The sequence below is a fragment of the Scyliorhinus torazame genome, chromosome 11 (assembly GCF_047496885.1).
Source record: "Scyliorhinus torazame isolate Kashiwa2021f chromosome 11, sScyTor2.1, whole genome shotgun sequence".
NCBI classification, from domain to species: Eukaryota; Metazoa; Chordata; class Chondrichthyes; order Carcharhiniformes; family Scyliorhinidae; genus Scyliorhinus; species Scyliorhinus torazame.
Window position 1 is genome coordinate 223285244 of NC_092717.1, and position 23676 is coordinate 223308919.

The window sequence follows — 23676 nt, forward strand, 5'->3', positions numbered from 1 at the left end:
TGACCAATAGGAAACATACAATATCTACCAATGGTGTTCCAGCATTACCAGGTACCGTAATACCTCTACACAGACTACCACAACCAATTTCTGGAGTTCTTTGAAGAAGTAACATGTGCTGTGGATGTACTGTAGTTAGATTTCCAGAAGTCAGTGATCCGGGACCGGGATTGAACCCGGGTCCTCGGTGCCATGAGGCAGCAGTGCTAACCACTGTGCCACCGTTGAGGTTGTAGAGGTCTGAGGTGCAGAGGAATCTGGGGCTCCTAATGCTTGAATCACAAAAGAATAGTATACAGGTACAGCAATTAATTAGGAAAGCTAATAGAATGTTATCATTTATTGCAAGGGGAATGGAATGCATAAGTAGGGAGGCTATGCTTCAGTTATACAGGACACTGGTGAAACCACTGTGCACTATTTAAGTAAGAATATAAATGCATTGGAAGCAATACCAAAAATGGGTGGGTTACCCTATGAGGAAAGGTTAGACAGGTCAAGTTTGTATCTGCTGGAGTTTAGAAGAGTAAGAGGCAACTTGATTGAAACATAAAATCCTGAGGAGTCTTGACAGGGTGGCTGTGGAAAGGATGTTTCCTCTTGTGGGAGAATCTAGAACTAGGGGTCACGGTTTAAAGCAGTTAAGACAAATGAGATTTTTTTTCTGAGGGCAGAAGATATCTGCTGGTAGAGTTTGCTAAAGACTGGTGCTCCATCTGGGGCACCGAGATGGAAGGCAGGCAGTAGGTGGGTTAAACAGGTCAACATGGAGTGGAAATTGAAGTGACGCATGGATGGTTGCAGCCAGCCTTGTGAGTTTTCATCAATGGGCAGATGTGTGGAGGAGTGACATTTGCAAGAATAGGAAGCCAGAGGAGGGATGTTGAGCAGGGAGTTCCGGTTATGATGTACATTGTTGCATTCAGTTGAGTGTCAACAAGATGTGTGTGATGAACTTTGCCAGTCAGATGCACAGTTCTCTCAAGCAGAGTATGATGGGGCGAGAGTGTTGTGGCCGCAGGACCCCACTTCGATCCAGCAAATTAGGTTAGTCGGTTCTTTTTAGTTTTGACCTTTCCATCTGTTTTCTTCAAATGTTCCCAGAAGGACAAAGTCTATCTCAATCCACTTTCAACTATGCTGTGTTGCGATCATCTCTGGCCTTCCATGTAGATATGCAATTCTTTTTTGCAGTGGCATTATGAAAGTGAAATGCAGAGGATATGGTTTTAGAGGAATTTGACATGAGGCGCCATGTGCTGCAGTAGTATGTCAATTTTGTAATGCTTTTGTTAAGGATTTGGTCCAGAGTGTAGAAGGGTGACACAATGGGCTTCATCGGTATAGATGAACTTGCGGGACGTGGTTGTTGCAGGTCATAAGCATAGATGAACCTGTGGGACGATGTTGGTGGCAGATCAATGAATCCGGTTTCACATCGCACTCACTGTCAATACCCAAGCCAATAATCCTACCAGCAGACTGATTTGAAGAGAAAAATCCTGCTAGTAGTAATAATTGGCTTTGGTACTACATCAATTTACTTCATCCCTAAACACTAAAAGAGGCATTGCTCAGGCTTCTGGGTATAGGTGTCTCATCCTAGGTGACACACTCTTTGCTGCCTAGTGGCAGCAATGAGAATATACTGGTTAGCACCCTGTGTCGGACTTGTCCACTGGTGAGAACTAGTCCTCCATGATCGGAGGTGGCTTTTTTCAAATCAGCTTAGTGAAATTTCTATCTGCATTGGCAGATGAAGGTTAAGAAGCACTCCTTTGATATAAAACAAAAGTGGATCTGCTCACCACTTCCCCAAGTACCAATCGAACTTGGTGCTTTCACATATACCAGGTAACAGGTGGTATTAACCAATAGCAAGTGCTCTCCCAAGCTTGGTGTAGTCATGCATATTTAACAGGAGGTCTCCACTGCAAACTCATTGCTAAGATAGGCTTGAAATTTCTATTGAAGGAAATGTAAAGCTATGTTTTATGTCTCCTTTCTTTCTTGGACATCTCCACTGCACCCTCTATAGGCTATTAGAAAATTAAATTCTCCCACAGTTTTTAAAGTTTACTCAAGGACCCAATGCGGAGTGGGTGTCATCCAATTTACAGATTGAGAGTGCAGATGTCTGAAGACTTTTGTTCAGCTGGTAATTCTATTTGAAACTATTCCACAGCCCCCTCTGGTCATCAGTGGTATAGCCAAACCTCCAGTGGTAAAGGCTGAGGAGTCTTTACCCAAATAATTTTCTTGTGATACGAGTACGAGGGGAAAGCTTTCGAAAAAAGTTTGTCGGCCAGTGACTGATTCCTTCATTGGGACTTTTGATTCCAGAGCAGCAGAAGTCTGACAAGTCCCAGAGATTCTGAATCTCAGTGGTTGACAGCTGACGTTTGTAGGCTTCCATTTTTGCAGTGCACTAAAAGCAAAGAGCATTTTATAATTTTTTCACCTGTTCCTTTCCATGCAAATTGGGAGATGGTCACGTGGCTAGTGTTGTGATGTTGAAAGCTTTTTAAAATTCTGAAACTGACTATGTCCTTCACAATTGTTCTTTCTTGCTCCCCACTCTATGAAGCGTACTCTGCCAAAAGTCAGGCCAACACTGACGTTAAGCAGGCATTGTCCTGCAGGTGCTGATGTAGTTATGATAGTGTAACAGTAAAATATATTTCTGTGGTTGGAGAATTTGCACTAGGGTCTCAGACTCTGAATTATCACATGAATGATAATAGTGGGCGCTGAAAAGAATTTGTTTCACAAAATATTTATTCGAAAATGGAATGCTTCACCACAAGTAGCAATTGAGGCAGATCCTATGAACAGCATTTAAAATAAAGTTGGATAGATGTTTGAAAAGGAACAGATCAGGATTTGAGCAAGTTAAGGAAATTGAATTAGGGTAGGCATATCCAGTTGAAGAGGTGACATGGCACAGGTGCAACAGCCCAAATGACAGCCTCCATGTTAAGGTTTTCTCTTCACCTAAAACATTTGTTGTAGAGATGAAATTATGGTCAATTTTTGTAACCTTTGCTGTTGTTATCAGTTAAATAATTAGAATTGATTTTATGCATAACACTGGATTCTGGAAGTCAGTAGTTGAAGCAAGGAGATTACAATAGATAGAGGTAAATAATTGTGCTTTTTTATATTTTTCTTATTATCTAGGCTGGACTCCACTGCATGAAGCCTGCAACTTGGGTTACTATGAAGTTGCTAAACAGCTAATACTAGCAGGAGCAGATGTGAACACCCAGGGACTTGATAATGATACTCCACTGCATGATGCTGCAAGCAATGGACACAGAGATGTATGTACTACATTGGGGGTCGGTTAGCTCAGTTGGCTGGACAGCTGGTTTGTCATGCTGAGCGACGCAAAAGCGCAGGTTCAATTCCCTTAGCTGCTGAGGTTATTCATCAAGGCCCGACCTTCTCAACCTTGTCTCTCACCTGAAGTGTGGTGACCCTCGGGTTAAATCATCACCAGTCCTCTCTCTCTCTCTCTCTCATGGGACTATGGAAACTTTCACTATAATTTATAAGTTATGTTACATAAAGCTAATACTGCAATTTCAATTAGAAAACTCTGAATGAAATTGGAATTCAAAAAAAATATTCAGGCATTTTCATAAAAAAACAAACCAAAGCAGAAGCAAAATTATTCAACATTATAAATAACCAACATCCACTGCCTCCGCTCTGTACTCTCACCCCTTCCTCCCTCTCCCCCCTGACTTGGAAATATATTGCAGTTCCTTCGCTGTCGCTGGGACAAAACCCTGGAACTCCCTCCTTAACAGCACAGTGGATGTACCAACACCTGAAGGACTGCAGCGGTTCAAGAAGGCAACTCACTACCACCTTCTGAAGGGCAACTAAGGATGGGCAATAAATGCTGGCCTAACCAGCGAAGCACTGGCTCATGGGAGGACCTGGCCGGTGAGTACGGCAGAAGGGCTGTTAATAGGGAGGTTCCGAAATACAAACAGGAACCTTGGCAGCACCGCCATCTTAACTGTCTGCGCCCGTTCCACAAACGACAATGGCAGTACATTCCACCTCTTAAAGTTCCCCATAATTCGGGCAGCACGGTGGCGCAGTAGTAGCACTGCAATCTCACGGCGCTGAGGTCCCAGGTTCGATCCTGGCTCTGGGTCACTGTTCTTGTGGAGTTTGCACATTCTCCCTGTGTTTGCATGGGTGTCGCCCCCACAACCCAAAGATGTGCATGGTAGGTGGATTGAACACACTAAATTGCCCCTTAATTGGAAAAAATGAATTGGGTACTCTAAAAAATTTTTTTTAAAGTTCCCCATCATCTGCTCCACCAACCAGGTCAAACTTAACTTGTGCAGCTGCAACCAACCCCGCGTGACCTGAATGCCCAGGTATCTAAAACTCGCCCCCACACCTTTGAACGGCAACTCCTCTAACTTCCTCTCCCGCCCTCTGGTCTCAATCGGGAACACCTCGCTCTTTCCCAAATTCAATTTGTACCTAGAGAACTGGCCAAAGCCCTCCAAAATCCCCATAATGCCACCCAATGGGTCCAAAATATAAAACAGCAGGTCATACAATCAGAATTTACAGTGCAGAAGGAGCCCATTTGGCCCATCGAGTCTGCACTGGCCATTGGAAAGAGCACCCTACTTAGGTCCACACCTCCACCCTATCCCAGTAACCCAATCCACCTAACTTGCACATCTTTGGATTGTGGGAGGAAACCGGAACACCTGGAGGAAATCCACGCAAACACGGGGAGAACGTGCAGACTCCGCACAGACTGTGATCCAAGCTGGGAATCGAACCTGTGGCCCTGGAGCTGTGAAGCAACTGTGCTCACCACTGCTATCGTACGTACAGCTGTGCTCGACACCTACCTACCTCTCTCTCTCTCTCTCCCTTTCCCTTTCCCTCTCCCTCTCCTCCCCCCCCCCCCCCCCCCCCCCCCCCCCCCCCCCCCCCCCCACACACACAACCCCATTTCCAATCCCTCAACACTCTAAGCACCGTTGCTAATGGTTCTATAGCCAAAGCAAAAAGGAGCGAGGCGAGTGGGCACCCCTGCCTTGTCCCGCGATGCAGCCCGAGTTATCCCAAACTCAAGCAGTTCATTCGCACACTTCCGAACGGTGTCTTGTACAGCAATCGGACCCAGTCCACAAGCCCCTACTCGAACCGCCCCAGCACCTCCCATAAATATTCCCGCTCCATCCGGTCGAAAGCCTTCTCCTCGTCCATCGCCACTACCACCTCCACCTCCTGCCCACCGGGGGCATCATAATCATATTAACAGCCTCCTCACATTTGCCAACAACTGTCTCCCTTTCACAAACCCCATTTGGTCCTCGCCCATTACCCCCGGGACACAGTCCTCAATTCGCAAAGCCAACATCTTTGCCAGCAACTTGACATCTACATTCAATAGCCGGACGGTGCAATCCGCACTGCTCCGGATCCTTGACCTTTTTCAATATCAAAGAGATGGATGCCTGCAATACTCTACGGGGAAAAATTGGAATATTTTATGTGCAAAAGAATTGATGGAATTCCAGTGATCATTCTTTCTCTCTCCCCATCGTCATTATAGATTTTGCAAAATTGTTGCTTTAGTAGTTTAATTTTGTAGTGATTTTACACGAAGCAACTGTCCGATTAGGACAGTTCCTTAAAAGATGAAATGAGCAACTTTTGATTTTTAATGTCTCTTTGATAACCTTAAGAACTTTTAACGGAAAAAAGTCTGAGGACTTGCATACAATGGTTGGGACATCTAGTTTTGTTTTTGATATTTACTATAACCCTGCTTCGGCCAAAATGTAAGACACTTGCATTATGTTCCAGCCCACTGCTGTAATAAAGCAAATTACTTTGAATAATATTACGTACCTTGCTGATGCTGAAAGATACAGGCCTTACAAATCTGCTAATTGTAATCCAGTTTACAAAACTTGCTTAAGACGCACATACTTTGTTCTTTCGTCCTGAAACCTCTTTAAATAGCAAACATTTTGCACTAAATCCCACGTTGAATCTTCTGTATGCACAATCTCCTGACAGAAAACATTAACATGAATGAATGATGCATTTCACATTGTTGGACTAAATAATATGCATACAAGTTGCAAGTGCTTGTGATTTCTTTGTGAAAGCGTCAGAAAACTATATAGAAAGTGTATAGGTGATTATGTGGTTCACCAGTCGCCCATGTCTTGCCTTCAATAGTGATTAGTATGATGTATTTTAAAAGCCAACTTCTGACCCAAACCATTTCCACAATTGATAGTCTGTTCAACTTTATGGTACTCTCACACTTGTTTAAAAGCATCATTTTGCTAAACCTGACTTCGTATGGAGGGACAGCCATTTTCAAATTTTCAGACTAATATCTTTCTCTCTAGATTGTGAAACTGCTTTTGCGCAATGGTGGGGATGCATATCAAATGAATCACCGTGGAGAGCGTCCCGTAGATGTAGCTGATTCAGACGAAATGGAGCAGCTTCTGAAAGGAGAGCTTCCTCTTTCTGAAGATGAAGATGATGACAGTTGTACAGGTTATGAGAGAGCCTTTTAAACTAAACATGCTATCTTACTGTCAGCTTTAACATTATAGAAGCATAGTATTAATCTATGATGTGGAGATGCCGGCGTTGGACTGGGGTACAGTATTAATCTAGTCATTCATATAATCAAGTGACTGTATATTCCAGTTAAATATATTATATTTCATAAATGCATTACATTCTATTTAAATGTTGACAGTAAAACAAAATACAAATCTTGTTTACAGAAAATATTTCTGAAGAAAAATAACTTTTTTCAGTTTTCCACTCGTCCCCGTGAGGGTTTGCCAAAAGTCAGCATAGCTGTTTTTAAAAATGTTTAGCCTCCTGCCCCTTGACTTCAGTATTTCACTAGGCTTAGGCCCAGAGATGAGCTCCAATTTGCAGAACTGTATGCTCTGATCCTGTGGACAAGAATTTTCCAACCATGCCACCTTCCATCATCTGTTTCTTCCCCTTCCCACTACTTTTTTAATGTGATCTTTAGTATCCCCTCGCTACCCCAGTTCAATCTCTTCACTTTTATCACTCAGATATAGGTCAATGATTATTGTTATATCTACAAGCCAATGTCCTACTGTACTTAAAGTAATTATTTTTCACATGCTTGTATTTAGAATCATTTTGGAGTTGATATCGATTCTTTTTATCTTTTTTATGGTTTTAACTACTAGCATTATAACCTTTGGTGTCAGATTATGTAGACACTAAGGTACTTCTGTCTTTTGACTCAATTTAAGATGTATTTCTTTTCCTTATTCAAATACTTAATTCTTTTTCAACATTAAATGACATCTGCCATCTCACCCTGCCAACCTCTGTCTTCCTTTCATGGGGAGACAGTAGCGCAGTGGTATTGTCGCTGGACTAGTAATCCAGAGACCCAGAATCCTGCCCTGGGTACCCGGGTTCGAATCCCGCCAAGGCAGATGGTGAAATTTGTATTCAATAAAAAAGATCTGGAATTAAGTCGAAAAGTGACCATGAAACCATTGTCGACTTGTCGTAAAAACCTATCTGGTTCACTAATGTCCTTTAGGGAAGGAAATCTGCCGTCCTTACCTGGTCTTGCCTACATGTGACTCCAGACCCCCAGCAATGTGGTTGACTCTTAAATGCCCTCAGGGATGGGCATTAAATGCTGGCCCAGCCAGCAATACTCACATCCCATGAACACATTTTTTAAAATGGTCTTCAACAGATTACCTTACACTTGTTTGGCATCGTCAACCAATTTTTATTTTGTTTCCTCAATTCCTGTGAGCAGTTCATGGTAAATAAAAACAGAACACTGCTCAAGCCATCTTTCCAGTCCAAGAAAATTCCTTTTCAGTTCAGTTTTCCATCTTTTTGATGTAACTTTCCCATATAAATTGGCATTAATAAAACTGCCAAATATGGAATATATCCAACTGGGGCATGCTGTGATCTTACATTGTTTCATTTGTTATACATGGGCAGCATTAGAAAAAAATTGCACCATATCCAACTGTCTACTCCGTTTTATTTGTACATTCTTCTAGAATCTGAAGAGTTGCCTTCTGTGAACCCATCTAGCGTGGATGACAATGTGGATGATTCCGAACCAGAAAAAGAATTAAAAACTGATGCCAGTCAGCAATTAACACCCTGCAAATCAGTTGCATCATCTGCACTGGATGAATACGAATTCAAGGATGATGATGACGAGGAAGATGAAGAAGTAGAAGAATTGGGCAAACTTGTAGATCAGAAAAGGATTCGAAGAAAGGATGGTAAAAAGAATATGATAAAAGAGAACAGCAGCTATTTAACACCACCAAAGCTAGAATTGCAGAAACCATTCAAAATTAAAAAGCAAAAATCAGCAAGAGTTCTTGTTTCATCGAGCTCTGAAAGCTCAGATGAAGAGCTACATCAAGATAAGAAAACTTGTTCAACAAGCTCTTTAGACATTGTTCCAGATAGCAGTAAATCTGATGTAAGGATTAAGAAAGAAAATCTGGTTGCCATTGAACAAAAAGAGAAAGGAAAGGGGAAGAAAAAGAAACAAAGTAAAAACAAAGAGAACCAAGAGTTCAAACAGGAGAAAGAAGAGAAGGAAAATGCTAAATTGGTACTTTTCTCCACTTGCTCTGGTTTGGACTCATTAGAACGTACAAGAGAGGAAGATTCATTCAGAAAGTCTTTGTGTATGAAAGATGACTCTTCAGGTCATCAGTTCCACCTTTCAACTGCCAAATCACCTAAACATGCATGTGGATTAAGTGAAAAACGAGTAAAACCACTTAAACAGGAGAATGCCAAAACTGGCCCATCTTCAGGAGCCTCAGACATGTCTTTCCAATCTGAAGTTGTACGATTTGATCATCTTACAGACTCTGACTACACCTCTGAGAGTTCCAGCAACAAGTCTTTTAAGTACAAAGCGAAGACTAAGCATCGCAAAAAGGACCTACATGTGGAATTTGTTGATAAGTCTGGACAGAGAAGCAAAGATGAGGAGACGGGCATGTTTGATAACATGGAAGAAGTGCTTAAAAAGACAGACAAGGATGGCAAAGTTATAAAAAAGCATAAACTAAAGCATAAAGATAAAGAGAAAAACAAAATTAAAAAAGAGCATGAAAACGAAAGAGGAAAACACAGACAAAAGGAGAATGATAAAGATGTATATCCTGAGTTTGATAGAGAATACTGGAAAGAGAACTTTTTCAAAAATGATGACACTAACGAAACATTCAAAGATGAAAACTCTGATTTAGCCCCATCAGAAAAGTCAATGAAAGACAAAACTCCAGTTAAAGAAGAGAAAACTAAGGAGAAATATTTTAAAGAAGAAAGGCCTTTCAAAGAGGACAGAGAGAAGGAAAAAGCTAAAAAGATTAAAAAAGAAAAACATTCTAAAGAAGAAAAAGAAATTAAACTTACAAATCTGGAAGAAAGAAAGGAAATTGTACTTGCGGAAAAAGATGACACTATTTACTCAAGTGTCATTATGAAGAAAGAGCATACGGAGTTATTTGAGAAAGAGAAAGTTATGGATAAAGACAAATCTGACACTCCAGAAAGGGAAAAAAAGGAAAACAAAGAGAAAAGTGAAAAAAAGTCCCCAACTAAAGAGAGGGACTTGGAAAAGTTAGAGAAAAAATATTCTGATCGAGAAAAGAAAATAAAACATGAAAACAGGTTGGAGAAAGACAAGTCTGAACCTCATGAAAAAACCCAAGAGAAAACGTTTAGTAAATTACAGGACAGTGGAGAGAGAACAAAAGAAAAAGATCGATCTAATAACTTGTATTCCACTGCAGAGAAGGTCCACCGGGAAAATGATAAATTGAAGAATATATTCTCGGTTAGAAAGCCTGATGAGAAAGAAAAGAGTAAGGAAAAATTGGAGAAAAAGCATGAGAGAGAAAAAAGTGAAAGAGAGCGGCATTCTAGTGGGATGAAGGACAAAGTGGAAAAAGAAAAGCATGCTACGGAGAAGAAGGCAAAATTATCTGAAAAGGACGTGCAAGATGTCACTCCCAGTAAGGCTGTCAAAGCGAAAGAGAAAGACCGAGAAGCAGAAAAGGAGAAGAAGAAAGAGAAGTCTAGGGAAAGAGAGGGGGATCTCGTGACCAACCCCAAGCACTTGCAAGATGAGAAGAAACGTAGCACTATTGAGAGTAACAAAGCATCTCATGATAAATTATTTTCCTCAAAGGATAAAATCAAGGAGGACGTTCTTAAAACTCCTGAAACAAGAGAGAAGGAGAAGAAGGAAAAAGACAGACAAAAAGAGAGAATACAAGTAAATACCACTGTTAAAGCAAAGCATAAAGAAGTAGAAACTGAAAAATTGAAGTCTAAAGACTCTAATTCTGCAAAGGATGTGCGGCCAAAAGAGAAGAGGTTAGTAAATGATGATTTAATGCAGACCAGTTTTGAAAGGATGCTAAGTTTGAAGGATCTAGAAATTGAACAATGGCACAAAAAGCACAAAGAGAAGATAAAGCTTAAAGAAAAGGAAAGACAGAGGCATCGATCTGGCATTGAGCTCACAAAAATAAAAGAACGAGAAAAACTGAAGAGTTCAACAGCAAGCAAAGAACTTACTAGATCAAAAAGTTCAGATCCTTCAGAGGCGCACTCTAAAGACAAGCAGCTGAAAGATCTTAACAATGTGAGATCACTGTCCACTGATGCAAAACAGAATTTGCCAGACACACCAAGACCTTTCATAAGTTGTGAAAGTAATTTAACTGCATCTCCCAGACAAGAACGTGATCGGGCAGGGCTAACATCAAGATCCATATCGATGATTTCTGTTGCAAGTTCAGAAGACTCCTGTCAGACTTCAGCTGTAGCAACGCCGCGGCCTTTAACAGACTATGACTCCGATTTCACTATTGAGGGTTCTGAGTCTCAGTCTTCCTTTTCTCAGTCAGTATTTCTGCCCAGTGCCAAATCACCTGCTGTATATGACCGAGACTCTGATGTTTTAGCTGATTTGCCAGATCGACTTAAATCACCATACTCCAGTAAACTTTCAGGATCTTATTTGCGATCAGTCTCTGCTGACAATACTAGATATGAGAATGAATGCCGGTTAGTAGGTGATATTCGGAGATGCAGTATACCAGCTGTTGCAAATGAACATGATAAATTATCTCACAAGCATCTTGAAGGTAACCTGCCGCTTTCAGGTGAAAAACCATATAGTTTTTCGCCAGCAGTACAATTTCAAGCATGTACTTCTCCTCATCCAGAACCAGTTCCAGACAGTGGCACGGAAGAGGGCACGTTTAATAGTACTTCCTGTTTACAGCCTTCTAGTTCCACGCCACCTGCTGTCATTATGCCAAGCAGCACTAATTATTTATCACAGGATGCAAATTCCAACAGCATAATTCAAAATACTTCTGAGCAGATGACTGTGGTACTACCACAACTAAACTGTGTAGTTGGTAGCATTCAGCCAAATACACCTTTGGAAATGCCTTATGATGGGCTTGATCCTCCTTCACACAGTAACAATGATGGGTTTTCATCTTCAGCTTGTGAGAAAAACATTTTTAGCCCAATACATGTTTCACAAGAGTGGGGATGTTCAGACCAGTTAACATCGGAATTGGTATCAAAGTCTCCACAAACACCCTGCAGTGAACCTTCCCAAATAGCAAATCTCCAAGAAGCACCATCTTATTTTTCACCTACACATTCTTCCAATACATCCTGTATGAGGCCATCATTAGAAAATGATATTACCCCTCGAGTTCTCTTTTGGCCAAAATGTGGAACTCCAGAAGATCTACCACAAACTCCAACTTTGCAGGATATGGATCAGCCTTCAGCTTCATGCAAACCACAGTCAGATTGTGTAGGATTGGCTGATGGGAAGGATACTAAATGTCTTCCTCTTGACACAGCTGTGGACCTTACTAGTCAGAAGTCAGTGGAAGATGTTTTGAACTATTGCAAATCAGATGAAATGCAGAGCTTGGAAGAGAATTTATCTCCATCATCCACAGCATTATCAGATAGCAATAACATGAACGAAAGCCTTGTCGACCAAACAAGGCCTGTGCAGACTATATCAACTGAATCTCCAGAAAAGACCGAAGAAGGTACAAAAAATATTACTTCAGCTAGTCATGAGCCAACATGTAATCAAGAGAGCTCAATATTAGTCAAAGTCCCAGTAGCCATAGTTGATGAAATACAGTCGGAGCCAACAGAAGAATTACCTGAAGCAACATCTTCCACTGAACATGAGCACACAAATTCAATTAGTGATGAGCCTCAGCCCTTGGAAAGTAAAGCTCAAGACCAAGATTCCTCATTGGAGATGGGAGTTTCTGAACTTTCTACAACTGCTGCTCAAGATGCTGCAGTGATGCTTGAAGCAGCGGCAGATGATCAAAGGCAGTCCACTGAGTCGACTAAAGAGGAGCTGGAAGAGCAAATGGAAGCTGACCGAACAGAACAAGATGTTCCCCAGAGGATTACTCGTAACAGAGCAAATCTGCTAGCCAATCAAAGCAAACTATCTGCTGTCAACTGTGCACAGGTGTCTGACAAAGATACAGAATCCTCCACACCTGTGAAAACCAAGTCCAAATTTACAGAGGAGGAAGAAGGTCAGGTGCACCATCCACATAAACGAAAGATGTCACGAGTCCCACATCCTGCGCAAGTAAAATCCACACTGCAACAGGCTAAGGAAAAGACGCAGCAATCGCTGGCAGCCATTGTAGATTCTTTAAAGCTAGAAGAAATTCAACCTTACCATTCAGAAAAAGCAAACCCTTACTATGAATATCTCCACATTAGAAAAAAGATAGAAGAAAAACGTAAAGTGCTATGTAGTGTCACCCCTCAGGCACCACAGTTTTACGATGAATTTGTTACATTCACTGGATCATACCTGCTGGATGGAAACCCTTTGAGCAAACTTTGCATACCAACTGTAAGTATTTTCCATGAAAATAATTTATAGAACTTGTTTATTTAAGTGACTCAGAGCTGTTATTCATTTTGCATGTCAACTATAAGAATCTCACTTGAATCATTTATTCAAAATGTGCTCTGGTAAACAATGTGAACCTTTTGGTCCTTAATGTAGGGTATTAATAGATGTTTTGCATTCAACTGCTTCCATTGGAAAGAATTATAACCAAATGGAAACCGTTTTCTTCAGTGCCCAATCAACCTGTCTGTACTGAAACTGTGGTCTATCTGGAACCAGGCCTTGACGTTGGCCTCTATCGGGGCAAATTCTTGAAATGTATTCAGGGGAGTTTTTTGTATCAATACGTAGAAAACCTAACAAGAGATGGAGCAGTGCTGGATAGGGTTCTGCGGAATGAAGCTGAACAAGTGTCCAATGTGGCAGTGGGGGAGCATTTTTGTGATAGCAACCCCAACATGGTACAGTTCACATTTGTTATGGACAAGGAAAAAGATGACTTGCAAAAGATGGTTTTGGAGAGCGCGGTAGATGTTAATAAAATGAGGCAGGGTCAGGCCAAAGTTGACTGAGAACAGCTTCTTGCGGGAAAATCTACAGCGGAGTAGTGGAGGGCATTCAAAAAATATTTGGGGAGAGTACAGGTCCAACGTGTTCTTTATAGGGAAATGTAGGAGCAATCAGTTCACGAACCCTGGATGTCTAGGACAATCCAGGACTGGATAAGGAGGAGTAGAAAGGCAAGACCAAAGAGAGAAATTGAACTGTGGCCCGAAAGTAATATAGGAAGTGCAAGAGGGAAAGCAATTGGAAGAGCAAAAAGGGAGCATGAAAAAGGACTAATTTACGAATAAGGTTAGGGAGAACCCTAAGATATTCGATAAATACATTACAGGGAAGAGGTTAACCAGGAAAAAAGTAGGGACCATTAGAGACCATGGGGACAATATGTATGTGAACCCGCAGGACATTGTTTGGGTGTTAAATGAATACCTCTCATCGACCTTCGCTCAGGAGAAGGAGGACATAGGTACGAAATTCAGGAAATGGGACTATGAGGACCTTGAGCAGTTTGACATCGGAAGTGAGGAGATAGTGGAGGCTTTGACGGGCTTAAAAATAGACACCCCCAGGCCCGGGTGAATTGCATCCCAGGCTGCTGAGAGGCGAGGCCAGAAATTGCAGGGGCTCCAACGCAAGTGTTTAATGAATAAATAAAAGCAAATTACTGCAGATGCTGGAATCTGAAATGAAAGAGAAAATGCTGGAAAATCTCAGCAGGTCTGGCAGCATCTGTAGGGAGAGAAAAGAGCTAACGTTTTGAGTCCAATCACTGTTTGTCAAAGCTAACAGACAGAGAAAGTGGCAAATATTTATACTGTGGAGTAAGAATGAAAAATAAGTCATAGCCACAGAAACCCAGGGAAACGGGGTGCTAATAGCCACAGAAAACAAGGGAAAAGAGTGCTAATGGAAGTCCCCAGAGAGAACAAAAGGTGTGAATGGCCAAACAGCAGAGAAACTAATATCAGAGGGTAAACTGTGACAGATGTAGATGTGGGGGAAGCAAGGGGGGAAGGGTAAGGAAAGGTGGATAAGATGGGGGGGGGGTTAAATATATATTAAGAAACACAAGAATGAAAGAAATGATAAAAGACAGTTAAAATGAAATAGGGTGAAAACAAATGGGTCGAGGTGGGGAGAGCTAATCATCTGAAGTTGTTGAATTCAATGGTGAGACCGGAAGGCTGTAGTGTGCCTAACCGGAAGATGAGGGGCGAAATTCTCCCGAAACGGCGCGATGTCCGCCGACTGGCGCCCAAAACGGCGCCAATCAGACTGGCATCGCGCCGCCCCAAAGGTGCGGAATGCTCCGCATCTTTGGGGGCCGAGCCCCAACATTGAGGGGCTAGGCCGGCGCCGGAGGAATTTCCGCCCCGACAGCTGGCAGTAACTGCCTTTGTTGCCCCGCCAGCTGGCGCGGAAATGACATCACCGGGCGGCGCATGCGCGGGAGCGTCAGCGGCCGCTGACAGTTTCCCACGCATGCTCAGTGGAGGGAGTCTCTTCCGCCTCCGCCATGGTGGAGACCGTGGCGGAGGCGGAAGGGAAAGAGTGCCCCCACGGCACAGGCCCGCCTGCGGATCGGTGGGCCCCGATCGCGGGCCAGGCCACCGTGGGGGCACCCCCCGGGGCCAGATCGCCCCGCGCCCCCCCCCCCCCCCCCAGGACCCCGGAGCCCGCCCACGCCGCCTTGTCCCGCCGTTCAAAAGGTGGTTTAATCCACGCCGGCGGGACAGGCAATTTATTGGCGGGACTTCGGCCCAGCCGGGCCGGAGAATCCAGCAGGGGGGCCCGCCAACCGGCGCGGCCCAATTCCCGCCCCCGCCGAATATCTGGTGCCGGAGACTTCGGCAACCGGCGGGTGCGGGATTCACGCCAGCCCCCTGCGATTCTCCGACCCGGCGGGGGGGGGGTCGGAGAATGACGCCCGAGATGTTGTTCCTCCAGTTTGCGTTGAGCTTCACTGGAACATTGCAGCAGGCCAAGAACAGACGTGGGCATGGGAGCAGGTTTTTTGTTAAACTGACAAGCAACGGAAACGTCAGGGTCCTGAATGCGCACAGACCGAAGGTGCTCGGCAAAGCGATCACCCAGTCTGCGTTTGGTCTCTCCGATATAGAGGAGACCACATTGGGAGCAGCAAATGCAATAGTCCATAAAAATTATAGATGTGCAAGTGAAATGCTGCTTAACCTGGAATGAGTGTTTTGGGCCTGGTATGTTAAGCATGGAAGAGGTAAAGGGGAAGGTACCATGGGTGATGGGAGAGGTACTGGGTATGGTGGACTAGATTATTTCGGAGGGAACGATCTCTGCGGAATGCTGACAGAGGGAGTAAAGGAAAGATGCGTTTGCTGCTGGCATCACGCTGGAGTTGGCCATAATAGCAGAGGATTATGCTTTGCATATAGAGGCTGGTGGAATGAAATATGAGAACGAGGGGGACTCTATCCTTGTTCTGGGAGGGAGGGGAGGGGGCGAGGGTAGTGGCACAGGAGATGGACCGCACACTGTTGAGGGCCCTGTCAACAACTGCAGGTGGGAAATCACGGTTGAGGAAGAAGGAACATATTTTCGAAGCACCATTTTGGAAAGTGGCATCATCGGAACAAATGCGACGGAGGCGAAGTAGTTGAGAGAAGGGGATGGAGTCCTTACAGGGCATAGGGTGCAAAGAGCTGTAGTCCAGATAGCTGTGGGAGTCAGTGGGCTTGTAGTGGATATTAGTAGATAATCTATTGCCGGAAATGGAGGCAGAAAGATCAAGGAAGGGAAGTGTCTGAGATGGACCAGGTGAAAGTGATGGAGGGGTGGAAACTGGAAGCGAAGTTGATGAATTTTTCCAGGTCCGGCCGAGAGCATGAAGCAGCCCCAAAATAGTCAACAATGTATCGGTAAAGGAGTTGTGGGAGGGGACCCGAGAAGGCCTGGAACAAGGAATGTTTCACATACCCCATAAAAAGGCAAGCGTAGCTATCACCCATGCGGGTATCCATTGCTACACCGTTGGTGCACCTTTGCAAGTGTTTAACTCACCTCTTGCGGGAGGAGTACCAGAGGACTGGAGAACAGCTGATGTTGTTCCGCTTTTCAGGAAGGGTGATAGAGATAAACTAGGCAATTATCACCGGTGAGTCTTGCGTCAGTGGTAGGGAAACTTGAAGAAAGTTCTGAAGGAGAGAATTCATTTCCATTTGGAAAGGCATGGATTGATTAGGGATACTCAGCGTGGCTTTGTCAGAGGGAGGTCATGCCTCACAAATTGATAGAATTTTTTGATAAAGTGACCGCATGTGTGGATGAAGGAAGTGCAGTTGATATTTTTTATAAAGATATAGGGTTCGATCCAACGGCCACACTGCGCCAGGAAAGCAGCTCGCCACGGCGCAGTGTAGCCGATGAAAGCCGGGAGACCCTGCTTCCCAGGATCTACCCGGCTCACCACACCGCGCGGGATCCAACGCGATCTCACAAGATGTTGAAATGTAAATCCTGCTTTTGGCAAATCTGCATATTAGAGCGAAGCAGGAGGTTTCACTCTAACGTGCAGATTCCCAAGGTATCTGAGGCTTTGGGATTTAATCCCTATGCCTCGGGTGAGTGCCGTTCAGCACTGGTCCCCACAAATGGGGACCAGATGGAACAACATGCGTGGGGGTCTCCACGGGGATTGGCGGCCCCCAGCTGCATGCCCTTTGGGCACCCTGGTAGTGCCAGCCTGGCACCTTAACAGTGCCATCTGGGTGCCAGCCTGGCACTGCCAAGGTGCCACACTGGCATTTTTTTGCTTGCATCCGATTGAACTGGGGCCTTGCGCGTGTGTGTTGGGGGACCCTCCAATAGTGCGTTCTGGCTGGGGGATGCAGTTGGGAATCATTTTGGGGCGCCTTGGAGATCGGGACAGCATTTAAAAATGTTGTTCTGATCTCTCGCTGCACTGGGGAGTTACAGCGAGCGGAGCTCCCCGCTGTACAAAAGCTCCTTATTCAACGTGATATGGTATTTAAACCCGATAAGTGTGAGGTGATGCACTTTGGAAGAAGAAACAGGACAGTATATAATGAATGGCAGGACACTAGGAAGCTCTGAGGAACAGATGGATCTTTGGGTACTTGTTCACAGATCCCTGAAGGAGGCAGAGCAAGTGAATAGGGTAGTTAAGGCATATGGGACACTTTATCACTCATGGACATAGAATATACGAGCAAGGGGGTTATGTTGGAGCTGTATTGAACATTGGTTAAGCCACAGCAGGAGTACTGTGTGCAGTTCTGGTCACCAAACTATAGGAAGGAGGTGATTGCACTGGAGGGATTACAGAGAGGATTCACTAGAATGCTACCTGGGCTGTAGCATCTGAGCTATAAGGAGAGATTGGATCAGCTTGGATTGTTTTCTTTAGAGCAGAGGATGCTGAGGGGGGATATGATTGAGGTGTTTAAGATTGAGGGGTTTGGACAGGGTAAATAGGAAGCAGCTGTTTCCCTTGGTTGAGGGGATCAATCACAAGAGGACATAGTTTTAGAGTGAGGAGCAGGAGATTCCGAGGGAGTTGAGAACCTGGAATGCTCTGCTTGGGCGGATTGGATTTGTTTTATTGTCATGTGTACCGAGGTACAGTGAAAAGTATTGTTCTGCGCACAGTGCAGACAGATCGTTCTATACATTAAAACATAGGACATACATAAATACACAATGTAAATACATAGACATAGGCATCGGGTGAAGCATACAAGAGTGCAGTACTACTCAGCAGAGAAGATGTGGGAAGAGATCAGATCAGTCCATAAGGGAGTCATTCAGGAGTCTGGTAACAGTGGGGAAGAAGCTGTTTTTGAACCAGTTAGTGCGTGTTCTCAGACTTTTGTATCTCCTGCCCGATGGAAGAAGTTGGAAGAGTGAGTAAGCTGGGTGGGAGGGGTCTTCGATTATGCTGCCTGCTTTCCCAAGGAAGCGGGTGGTGTAGACAGTCAATGGATGGAAGGCAGGTTTGCGTGATGGACTGGGCTGTGTTCACAACTCTCTGTAGTTTCTTACGGTCTTGGGCCGAACAGTTGCCATACCAGGCGGTGATGCAGTCAGATAGGATGTTTTTTATGGTGCATCTGTAAAAATGAGTAAGAGTAAATGTGGACATGCCAAATTCCCTTAGTTTCCTGAGGAAGCATAGGAGCTGTTGTGCTTTCTTGTTCATAGCATTGACGTGGGTGGACCAGATCAGATTGTGATGTGCACACCTCGGAATTTGAAGCTGTCAACCATCTCCACCTTAGCACCATTGATGCAGACAGGGGTGTGTACAATACTTTGCTACCTGAAGTCAGTGACCAACTCTTTAGAAGATAGTGGAGGCTGGAAACATCAACCTTTAAAAAGCACATGGATGAGCACTTGAAATACCAGAGTATGGAACAAGTGCTCGTAAATGCGATTAGCGCGAGATTAGGGGTGGTTATTGTCGGTGCAGACACGAAGGTCCTTTTCTGCGTTGTGCGATTTTATGACTTTTATGTGCTACTATTGGGAAATGGCTATGAAGAGCGCTGCTAATAATTTGATGACAATATTGTTGCATTGCAGATTTCCTTCTGAAGCCACTTTTGCCATTGGTGAGAGAGCAATATTCAGAAGACACATTAGTGTAATGTGTATTATAATGCATTATTGTCATGAATTCTTCACTGTACAATTCTTTCTTCATCTGGTGATGCTGGAATACAGTATCCCTTGTTTGCAAGACTCCAGATGTAGCATTCAAGTCTTTCGACTTATCCCTATAAAGCAGGCTTCTTAAAGGAAGAAGGATGCTTTTTAGTCGGAGGAAAACTGACATTTGCATATCTTTTAACCAGCACCCTAAAGCACTTCACCAAGAAGATCCTACATAAATGCACATTTTCATACAGTGGAAATTGTACCTGCAACCTTCTGACTCCAATGTCGTACAGGCCTGTTTTTTTTCTCAGTTGTCAGCATAGCTAGATGAACTTCAGACACTCAAAAGTGGATGTTTTACTTTTTCTTTAATGAGGGATGTGCAGGGAATAAATGTGATTTAGCTGCATTAATATGACGTTAAGTGGAAAACCTGGAGGTTGGTGGGGGAAGCCATGATTACTCCTTTGGAAAACCTAAATGGGCCTGAGAGAAAATCCTAAGAGATGTTTACCAGATTGATTCCTGGGATGGCGGGATTGATGTCAGAGGAGATATTCAGTCGGTTAGGATTATATTCGCTGGCATTCAGAAGAATATGGGGGGGATTTCCTATTTGTATTTCAGTGTCTCCCCATCTTTATTCCGTGGTCCTTTTTATGCGGGTCAACAGAGTGATCACAGGCTTCGTCTGGGCAGGCAAGACCCCGCGAGTAAGGAAGGTAATGATTGAGCGGAGTCGGGGAGAGGGCGGGCTGGCGCTGCCAAATTTTAGCAACTATTACTGGGCAGCTAATATAGCCATGATCAGGAAGTGGGTGGTGGGGGCGGGGTCGGCATGGGTGTGTATGGAGACGGCTTCATGGAAGGGCACCAGTTTGGGGGCTTTGGTAACTGCGCCTCTGCCATTCCCGCCGGCATGGTACTCCACCAGTCCAGTGGTGGTGGCGGCCCTGAGAGTTTGGGGCCAGTGGAGGCGGCATGTGGGAGCATCAGTCTGGGCCCCAATCTGTGATAATCACCGGTTTGCCCCGGGGAGTATGGACGGAGAGTTCCAGTTATGGCGGAGAGCGGGGATTGAGAGGATGGGGGATATGTTCATAGAGGGGAGCTTTCCAAGTATGAGGGTGTTGGAGGAAAAGTTTGGGTTGGCAAGGGGAAACAAATTCGGGATCTGCAGGTGCGGGACTTTCTTCGTAAACAGGTGTCAACCTTCCCGCTCCAACCGCTAAGGGGGATTCAGGACAGGGTAGTTTCCAGAGGGTGGATAGGAGAAGGGAGCATCTCAGACATTTATAAGGAGCTTATGGGGTCAGAGGAGATGCAGACTGAGGAGCTGAAGCGCAAGTGAGAGGAGGAGCTGGGAGGTGAGATAGAGGATGGTCTATGGGCAGACGCGTTGAGTAGAATCAACGCGTCTGCAACATGTGCCAGGCTCAGCCTGATACAATTTAAGGTTGTTCACCAGGCTCACATGACAGTGGCCTGGATGAGCAGATTCTTGGGGTGGAGGACAGGTGCGCAATATGTGCGGGAGGACCAGCGAACCATGTCCACGTGTTTTGGACATGTCCAAAGCTTAGGGGATTTTGGCAGGGATTTGCGGACGTCATGTCCACGGTGCTAAAAACAAGGGTGGCACTGAATCCAGAGGTGGCGATTTCCGGGGTGTCCGAAGACCCGGGAACCCAGAAGGAGAAAGAGGCAGATGTTCTGGCCTTTGCTTCCCTGGTAGCCCGGAGACGGATGCTATTAGCATGGAGGGACTCAAAGCCCCCGAAGTCGGAGACCTGGCTATCGGATATGGCTAGCTTTCGTTGTATGGAGAAAATCAAGTTCGCCTAGAGAGGGTCACTGTTAGGGTTTACCCGGAGGTGGCAACCATTCGTCGACTTCTTTGCGGGGTATTAATCATCAGCGGGGGGGGTGGGGGGAGTAGATTAGATTTGAGTAGGTGGTCAATAAGGGTGGGACCTGTATGAGAGGTAAATGCCTATGTTTATGGTTTCATGTATATTGTTTATTTTGTTGTTGTCACTATACCAAAAATACCTCAATAAAATGTTTATTTAAAAAAAAAGAATGAGGGGGGATCTCATAGAAACCTATAAAATTCTAACAGGACTAGACCGGGTAGATGCAGGAAGGATGTTCCCTTTGGAGGCGGTGTCCAAAACCAAGGGTCATGGTTTAAGAATACGGGGTAAACCTTTTAGGACTGAGATGAGGAGAAACGGCTTCACCCAGAGAGCGGAAAGCCTGTGGAGTTTGCTACCACAGGAAGCAGTTGAGGCCAAAACTTTGTATGTTTTCAAGAAGGAGTTAGATATAGTTCTTGGGGCTAAAGAGATCAATGGATTCGGGGAGAAAGTGGGAATAGGTTACTAAATTGGCTGATCATCCATGATCATATTGAATGGCGGAGCAGGCTCGAAGGGCCTAATGGCATACTCCTGCTCCTACTCTCTATGTGAAACACCCTCAAATAACATTCTTCCCTTCCATTGTTAAGGGAAAATGCTTTCTATACAGTGTTACAAGTGAAATAAAACCTGTTACGTGGTCTGAAAACACACTATAAAAAGGTGTGATAAATAGCTTTGAGAATCTATTTTTGATTAGCAAGAAAGACCAGAAATAAATAGGAAAAAGGAAGTGAAATCAGGTGGCAATAGGGGAGAATATTCTTGCGTGCAAATCAACAAATTTGCTTTTCTATGGCAATTTCAAATGTAGTAAAATGTCCCGATGTGTTTTATGAGCGTTAGTCAAAATCTAACACGAGCCACATAGGGAAGTATTAAGACAGGTGACCTAAAAACTGAGAGGTTGTGTAGTGCAAGCTAGGGCACGTATAACAGAGCTTTTGGCAAGTTTTTGGAGGATGGAATGTGGGAGGCCAGCCAGGAGAGCATTGGAATAGTCTAGTCTGGAGACCAGAAATTCATGGATGAAGGTTTCGGCGGCAGAAGAATTGAGACAGGGGTGGGGATATAGGTAATTTTATGAAGATGGAAATACACTGTTGGGGATGGATTATAGGGTCAGAAACTCAGCTAAAGCTCAGGGCAGGAGATGACATTGTTTGTTAGGAAATGCAGTTTATGGCAAGGACTGACAACCATGGTTTTGGTCTTCCCAGTGTTCAAATGGAGAAAAGAGCTGCCATATCATTAAATTCCTGCTCCCTCACAATGGAAAGCTGGTGAGCAGCATTTAGATGAGGCCAGGGTATTTAAATCACTGGTTGTGCTGTTGCCCCACTCCTCGTGTCTCACTCCCAGTTAAAATTCCCGCTCTACAAGATTCCTTACTTCAAATTACCTGATAAATATTGTAATACTAAATTGCGCCTTTGCTGTGTCTAGTAACTATGACATTTCGTACTGCCTGGTACTTCTGTAAATCTTAAAACTCTAGCCAAAATTATTTGGGGCTGATTCTACTATATATTATTTGATCAATGAGTTTGCAAATTATCCTTGTTTCTGATCATTATATTTCTTTGTTGCTGCAAAGAGAAACGATATGGGGCTAGATTCTCCACCCAGCCGCGCCACATTTCTGTTTCACCCCATCGGCGGAATGCTCCGATACGCCGGCTAGTCAATGGGGTTTCCCATTGTGGGGCAGCTCCTCGCCGTTGGGACAACCCCGGGCTGCCGGCAAAACGGAGTATCCAGTCGGCGGAGAATCCAGCCCCTGGAGTGCCCACACTCTGAATTCTTGTAAAACACAATAAGAGGTTTATTAGGGGTGTTGCCCAATATGGATGCTCAGTTTGGGTTCCACCAGGGTCATTCAGCTCTGGGATTACCATCATTGAATCCCCCACAGTCAACATCCTGGGGGTTGCCATTGATTAGAAACTGAACTGGATTAGCCATATTAATACTGTGGATACCAAGGCAGGTCAAATGCTAGGAGTCCTATGGTGAGTAACTCCCCTCCTGACCCCCCCAAAAGCCTGTCCATCATCTACACCGCACAAGTCAGGAGTGTAACAGAATACTCTCCACTTGCCTGGGTGAGTGCAGCTCCAATAACACTCCAGAAGCTCGACACCATCTAGGTCAAAGCATGCCGCTTGATTGCTCCTCCTTTCACAAACGTTCAACCCTCCACCACCGACGAGCAGTGACAGCCATGTGTACCATCTACAAGATGCACTGCAGTAACTCACCAAGGTTCCTTAGACAACACCTTCCAAACCCACAACCACTACCATCTAGAAGGACGATCAGCATATACCTGGAAACCCCACCACCTGGAGGTTCCCCTCCAAGTCATTCACCATCCTGACTTGGAAATATATCGCCGTTCCTTCACTGTCGCTGGGGCAACATCCTGGAACCCCTTCCCTAACAGCACACTTCAAGGACTGCAGCGGTTCAAGAAGGCAACTCACCACCACTTCTGAAGGGCAACTAGGGACGGGCAATAAA

The 23676-nt window shown here is 44.5% G+C and overlaps 1 protein-coding gene across 4 annotated transcripts in view; it reads left to right on the forward strand.

Annotated features, from left to right (window-relative positions):
* The window catches only part of ankrd12 (ankyrin repeat domain 12), a 257267-nt gene that overhangs the window by 217983 nt on the left and 15608 nt on the right, over window positions 1-23676 (forward strand). For all 4 annotated transcript variants that reach the window (XM_072468358.1, XM_072468357.1, XM_072468360.1 and 1 more), the window contains 3 exons: window positions 3181-3323; window positions 6417-6570; window positions 8103-13012. In XM_072468358.1, the coding sequence (XP_072324459.1) occupies window positions 3181-3323; window positions 6417-6570; window positions 8103-13012 (5207 nt within the window). The remainder of the gene's footprint in view (window positions 1-3180; window positions 3324-6416; window positions 6571-8102; window positions 13013-23676) is intronic.